At 41.5% G+C, this 6,903-nt stretch overlaps 1 protein-coding gene across 3 annotated transcripts; it reads right to left on the bottom strand.

The window, feature by feature from the left end:
• Positions 1-602: 602 nt before the first annotated feature.
• LOC5507694 lies at positions 603-6,549 on the bottom strand. Of its 3 annotated transcripts, XR_007307494.1 has the most exons (5): positions 6,304-6,549; positions 4,641-4,969; positions 3,347-4,358; positions 1,613-1,941; positions 603-1,064 (listed from the first exon to the last, which is right to left on the bottom strand). XR_007307494.1 is itself a non-coding variant. In XM_048726170.1 (4 exons), exons 3-4 carry the CDS (start codon positions 5,037-5,039, stop codon positions 921-923), a joined length of 543 nt encoding a protein of 180 aa, XP_048582127.1. In that variant the 5' UTR covers positions 5,040-5,061; positions 5,487-5,860; positions 6,304-6,549; the 3' UTR covers positions 603-920. The 3 variants fall into 3 exon arrangements, 2 of the variants coding, with proteins under 2 accessions (XP_048582127.1, XP_048582118.1); XM_048726170.1 differs by lacking the exons at positions 1,613-1,941; positions 3,347-4,358 and adding an exon at positions 5,487-5,860 and having other exon boundaries at positions 4,641-5,061; XM_048726161.1 differs by lacking the exons at positions 4,641-4,969; positions 6,304-6,549 and having other exon boundaries at positions 3,347-3,503.
• Between the last annotated feature and the right edge of the window lie 354 nt (positions 6,550-6,903).

A 6,903-nucleotide genomic window follows, 5' to 3' on the forward strand; every position in this document is an offset into this window, starting at 1 on the left:
TCTCACAACCCTCTCTTGTCGGTATAAACCCCTCTCACAACCCTCTCCTGCCGGTATATACCCCTCACAACCCTCTCTTGTCGGTATATACCCCTCACAACCCTCTCTTGTCGGTATATACCCCTCTCACAACCCTCTCTTGTCGGTATATACCCCTCTCACAACCCTCTCTTGTCGGTATAAACCCCTCTCACAACCCTCTCCTGCCGGTATATATCCCTCTCACAACCCTCTCCTGCCGGTATATACCCCTCTCACAACCCTCTCTTGCCGGTATATACCCCTCTCACAACCCTCTCCTGCCGGTAGATAACCCACTCACAACCCGCTCTTGCCGGTATATATCCCTTTCACAACCCTCTCCTGCCGGTAGATAACCCTCTCACAAACCTTTCTTGCCGGTATATATACCTCCCCCACCCCTTTTTATCTAGTTAATATTAGTATAAGTTATTACTTTTTACTTAAACAATAAGACTTCAGTTCTCGTTTTCTATAAGTCAAATAGTTTACGCACCTCGTTGACTCATAGAAAACTCATAGTCAAATTGTTAAAAAGGAAAGGGAATCGAAAAAACCCTCGTAAAAAAGTGAAAAACGTCTTTCGCGTTGCCCGTAGGCTGGAGCGGTTTATTCGGGGATACGACTTGAGATATCATTCGCGACTTATTGGAAATGCGGCTTCATTGGAATACACTTTGGCTACGTTGATTGTTTCCTTTTAATAGTAATCAGTGCTTTCTTTATTTATTCAATGTTATAGTACCAAAATAAAGAAAGATATAAAAAAAGAGAGAAAGAAATGAGAGCAGTACCACGACGAACCAAGGAACAATGCCTCTAAAATCATAACCAAGCAAAAAAAAAAGGTGGATTGGAAAATCTACGGCATTATGGCGGCAAGCGTTTTAGCAGTCAATTCAAGGTAAGATAAACAGACGAATGGTGTTGCACTGATCAAAGAAGCCCTTATTGACGCAGCGACTGCCGTCATAAAGATCCACGTGACCCGTGGCAGAGGTGAACTTTGGGCAGTCCTGGAACACAATTATACCCTTGGAACCCTAGAAAGGAATACACAGATATGATTACGAATAGAGATAAACGGGACCTTAGCAGGGCAATTATACCCTTGGTCCCCTAGAAAGGAATACACAGATATGATTACGAATAGAGATAAACGGGACCTTAGCAGGGGATGGGCACCTCCCCCCGGCCCCAATATTTTCCAAAAATATAAGGAAATGACCAGTAGGGGCGTGGCAGTGGCCTCCCCCTCAATACGTTCTTGTCTGGACTTATTTCAAAATGGCGGCCTGCAAAATCGTAGTTAACACAAGTCCCTGGAAGTCTACGTCGAAAACACTCAATGTGCACAGTTCTAGGGCGACAAAAAAGTGAAAAAAAAGTGATGGTATGTAATGTCCTAATAAGGAATTGACCGAGCGAGCTAGAAATACGACGGTTTTTTCAATACAAGATTCATGTAGAAGACGCCATATTAAAAATACCCAGTAGACCCTGGGACGAGGTTGAAAGCGTGCATGACCGGCACTAAGAGCCGTCATTGGTTTCTCCATAGGATGCAGATAGAGATAGGAAAAAGTGGTACCTTGAAATCCGACTCTTTTTTCGATACAATCTGTGCCGGCCCTAGGACTCTCTCCAGGTATTGTCGCATGGTCGCCACTCGTATGATATACTTGGCATCCTTGTAGCGACCGGTAGCACGTGTCGCCCTCTCCTCAGACCAGTTGAATTGCCCTTTTTCAATACTGATTTCATGACCAGAGTGAATGAGCGCGTAGCTGAGACGAATTGCGCACGTGTTGGCGCCGTAAAGGTGGGTCCCAAGCCCCGCTGCGTTAATCATGGCCGTGCGCCCAGAATACTTGGACACGAGCGGATAATTGTCCCACAGTGTAGAGAATGAAGGGAAGCCTGTGGTGAAAGTAAGAGTTAGATTGCATATTTATGTCCCGTCACAACTATTCCGTGAGGGGGGGGGGGGGGGGGGGGGGGGGGCGGCTGGTCGTCAAACCTAAACAAAAAAAGCTCATAATAGAAATATCTGGGTGTCGTCTGCTATACCACAGGGAGCCCGAGCTCACAGTTAGTGGTTTTTGGGTTTTGTGGGAAATCTTGATAAATAACCACGAAACTCACCGAGCGGTTAGATGATCATTTTAATTACCTTTGTGAAGTTGCGTAATTTTTGATAATTAAAATGATCACTTCTAACCGCTCGGTGAGTTCCGTGTTTTTTTTTCAAGAATTTCCCACAAAACCCAAAAATAGGTACCCAAAGGGTACACGAGTCTAGGTGACCACCCTTTCCTTAAAATTGTAGGGACTATAGTTAGAGTCATACTATTTGTGTCGTATTATCGTTCGAATCTTTGAACAACATGTCAAATTTCACCTTTTCTTTTCGTACTAAAAACTTAAATACCCAGCACAATTAATTGCACTGTTATAAAATGTGTGTTGTGAATGTAAATAATCTAGAAAAGTGCAAAATCGTAATTCGATCAATTAGTGGGGGCAATGTGTTTGGACCTTCTCAGCTCAAATACAAACTATAAACAATCGAACGTCGAGATGCGAATCGGCAAGTAAATGACTAAAAAAGCTCTCCTAGCATTGTAATTTTTTGTTGACAAACTAACAACTTAATTAAACCGTAGAGTACACAAACTGCTTTAAACTCAGTCACACGCTCTTCAAAAACAAGCACTAGTTCTTACAAACGCAGTCGCGCTCTATTAAAAGATAGCGATAGACAAAATCGTACTCTCGCACACGCTTTAGGCCCATAAAGATTTGTGGGTAAAATCTATGTTCACGCAGGCAGAACGCGGACGCTGACATAGAGTCTAGGATGCCTAAAGCACCTAGACTTAAAAACCACTAACTTTGAGCTTGGGCTCACCCTGTGGCTATACTTTGCTCTTTCTGTACATTTCTGTAGCTCTGTACTTTCCTGTTTTCATTTCTCAGATATCTCGTGACATTTTCAGTTGTCCACGTGATTCTATTTATATCTTTCGGAGAAATAAAACACCGAGAGAAAATCAAATATAAACATCCTATGTGACTCCGTTTTTCGTTCATTTGTAATGCTTGTCATATCTAACATTCAAGAATCTCATTTTTAAGCGGTAGCTGTGACGGCTTTTGTTAATTTCTAGTTGAATGCGGATTTGACCGATTGAAAATATTGAAAGAATCAAAATCAACTTCAATTTTGCGACAAGCCGTGCTGACAAGGGTACAAAAACATGAAATATAAAAACATCAACATAAAATCAAAAAGTACAGTAAATAAATACGACAATTTCCATACCTGCCATGTTCTTTTCTCTATTCCACCCGCGATTTTCTTCTCTGCTTTCTTCCCCCTCTGGAGTTTGACTGCCGTTTCCAGTCTTCAATACGCCGTTGAAGGGCATATCGAACGAGGGGATTCCCCTTTTGAAAGGAAAATTTGAGCGTTGATTGGTGAGATGTGATGTCAGGCTAAAAGATACCCTCAATTGGAAAGCTTTATTGTATCGCATTATGAAATATTTATTTTCCGGTAATTAGAACGTGCATGTTGATCAGGTAAAGACCCCTTATATAAAATGAAAGTAATTACCTCCTCAATGTGGCAGTCGAAATCGCTTCCTTTTTAAGGGTTTGTAACGGCATTATCCATTCTTGGATATGAATTTTGTGAGCGATTGACGTAGGGGAGATTCGGCCAGTTCTGAATTTTCTTACCCTGAGAAGAATATGGATTATATTTTTTTCACTACAATTTTCCCTAGATATTCCACTATAGGAAGTGTGTACCCTCTTTGCATGAGTTTTTTTTTCAAACCCTCTAATTGATCTGCCTTTACCAGCAACATACTGAGAAAAGAAGCCTCTTCTAGCAGGAAATACAATTCAAAATTCTTAGAAGTATGCCCCTATATTTTTCACATTGCGCATAAACTATAAAACTCTATGTCTATGAGTAGCTGCTATTTTTTGTCATGGGGGCAAAAAAAGGAACTAATAACCATTAAGGAATAATTGTTGAAAAATGATGCTCGCAGTAGTAAGCATTTTTATTTGTCAGTTAATTTTCCAATTTCGAAAATTACAAATGGACTACACAAATTGGAACATGATGAATAACAGCGAAAAAAACAATATCTATTTGACTGTTTGAATTATAGCTCCCTGTGTACATCAGGAAACAAATGAATGTTGTTGCACTGATCAAAGAAGCACTTATTGACGCAGCGACTGCCGTCATAAAGATCCACGTGACCCGTGGCAGTGGTAAACTTTGGGCAGTCCTGGAACACAATTATACCCTTGGAACCCTAGAAAGGAACCGCAAAATGCAATAAAATTAATAAATGATCTAAATCAATAACATTTATTCTGCGCACGAGCGCACAATATTTTTGTTCCAAAATTGTGTCATTTAGTAATCACAAGTAATTACATGCTTTGCTTATAAAGCAACTCAGTTTCTAAATTTTGTGCAAAATCCGATCTGTGTACCCCTTTTTTTATTTTAAAATTTTCATTTTGTCACTCTACATAATCTATTAAGCTCTCAAAAGATTCTCACTATAACCTTAAAACGAAAATTATAATACCTTGTAAGTAGACTTGTTTTTTGATAACATCTTTGCCGGCCCTAGGACTTTCTCCAGGTATTTTCGCATGGTTGCCACTCGTATGATATACTTGGCATCCTTGTAGCGACCGGTAGCACGTGTCGCCCTCTCCTCAGACCAGTTGAATTGCCCTTTTTCAATACTGATTTCATGACCAGAGTGAATGAGCGCGTAGCTGAGACGAATTGCGCACGTGTTGGCGCCGTAAAGGTGGGTCCCAAGCCCCGCTGCGTCAATCATGGCCGTGCGCCCAGAATACTTGGACACGAGCGGATAATTGTCCCACAGTGTAGAGAATAATGGGAACCCTGTGGTAGCAATAGCGAAATTTACTTCATACACAGAAAGCTCCAAATGCAAGGATAAGACGAGATCCATGTGGGATGATTTCGATCTTAGCCTGCGTAGCAAGCATTTCTGTGAGTTTCGAGCGAAGAATGTGGCCGAGCCAAGAATGGGGAGAGAGAGAAGGAAACGCTTGCAAGCACTCCTAGTATTTTTCAGATACGCCTCCAAGTGACAAACCTTGACAAGCGTGTATAATTCAAAACAGCTGTCAAACTTAGTCCCCCCCAAAACTTTCCTCCGATCTCATTTTGGGATTATTGCAGGGTTTGCAGATTGCAGATGGGCAAAATGTAAATTGTTTTTCTTTTAATCAAACTAAGAATTACAAAGTTTGCAAATGCGACTTTCAGCATCACATTGGGCATGATTTGGGTTGTCATGTTTTGTTTATAGAAGCCAATTTCGAAGCGAACACACAGAGTTTACTAAGCGATGTTAATTAACATCATTCTATATGCACGCAGCTCGAAAACCTACCGTAGATTTACATAGACAAGGAAAGAGCCAAACTGCAAGCTGCAAAAAAGTTCCAATCCAACTCAAATGTCACAATTCCACCTTGACGGCGTGATCAAATAACAAGCGAGCATGTTGTCTTCCTCAATTCGCCTCAAGTTGGAATATATCCTTGCCAGGAACAATCGTCAAAACGGCTAACGAATTTCCTCCACCCAATAGCTGTTTGTATAACGCACCCCTGTCTCAGTTAAAACCTCTTTCAGTGGATCCTTGTGCAATGCTATTTGGAGAAATTGTGAGTGTGAATCTGCAAAATGTCACTCCGCCTTAGCTGCACCGCGCCAATCAGAAGCCTCAAATTCTGCTATCAGAAAATAATCGCAGAGTCTTCGCTGAAAGACAAAAAGACAACGAGTGCTGGCAAGCGTTTCCTTCTTCCCCTTCCCCCTTCTCTTTTTTTGCACTCGGCCCATTTCTCGCGCGGCCATAGTCCTGGCTCGCTCTCTAATTCTGCTGAAACTCCACAGAAACGCTTGCTACGCAGGCTAACTAGATCCATGTGGGAATGATTTTGATTGCTGTAGGCATGCGTGCTAATGTCGATATGTAGAGCAACTATGTAAATCAACTTTAGTCTCTAGAGGGATAAAAAGAGCAATGCGTATACAATGCCCTGATCGATTGAACCGTGTTCGCTCATCAAACCTAATATTTCTCGTAGTTGCAAGTTTATTTCCTCGGCGTTGAGACTTCAACTAATCATCCCTCGGTTGCGGGGACATTTAATCACCTAATTCCCCTTGTGCCATGCTATAACTTATAATAACAAACCTACCTCGTGTGTGGGAGATATGTCCAATGACACAAAGCAACCCAAGCAGCTTGATTATACCGTTCATGGTAGTTTTGAAGCACTGCAAAAGTGATTTGTGTTCAGGCTCCTTTCGCAAACTACCACTAAAAGAAACTCTGACCTCATGATATAGACCCTTCAAGGAAAATTCCCTTACAACTGAAAGGCCGCATCATTAGTCTGAATCCCGAGAATCGAGGAGGGGGATTCACCGGAAGATAGGATGGAAATATCCGCTTAGACAGCTTTATTTTCTGCCAGGCGTTCCTCGTTTAACACAGCAAGTGAGGCCTGGTATAAAACAATTTACGCTTTGCAAGCCTTTGCCGCCGCCAATCGAGGGAAAAAAAAGAAAATGTTTGAAAGATACGGTCTGTTTCAAACATTTTCTTCAGGTTTTTCCCCGACTGGCAACAATTGAGACGGTCTCTTTCAAACATTTTCTTAATTTTTTTCCCCGACTGGCAACAATTGAGACGGTCTCTTTTAAATATTTTCTCCATGTTTTCCCCGACTGGCAACAATTGAGACGGTCTCTTTCAAACATTTTCTTAATTTTTTTCCCCGACTGGCAACAATTGA

This window comes from Nematostella vectensis, chromosome 1 (assembly GCF_932526225.1).
Source record: "Nematostella vectensis chromosome 1, jaNemVect1.1, whole genome shotgun sequence".
NCBI classification, from domain to species: domain Eukaryota; kingdom Metazoa; phylum Cnidaria; class Anthozoa; order Actiniaria; family Edwardsiidae; genus Nematostella; species Nematostella vectensis.

Bases quoted from the DNA above. Each gene is read 5' to 3' on its own strand.
- LOC5507694 (XM_048726161.1), bottom strand. From the start codon at position 3,452: ATGCCCTTCAACGGCGTATTGAAGACTGGAAACGGCAGTCAAACTCCA. The intron at 1,942-3,346 runs GTATGGAAATTG...CTTTCACCACAG, and splicing joins TAGAGAAAAGAACATGGCAG to GCTTCCCTTCATTCTCTACA. The intron at 1,065-1,612 runs GTACCACTTTTT...ATTCCTTTCTAG, and splicing joins AAAAAGAGTCGGATTTCAAG to GGTTCCAAGGGTATAATTGT.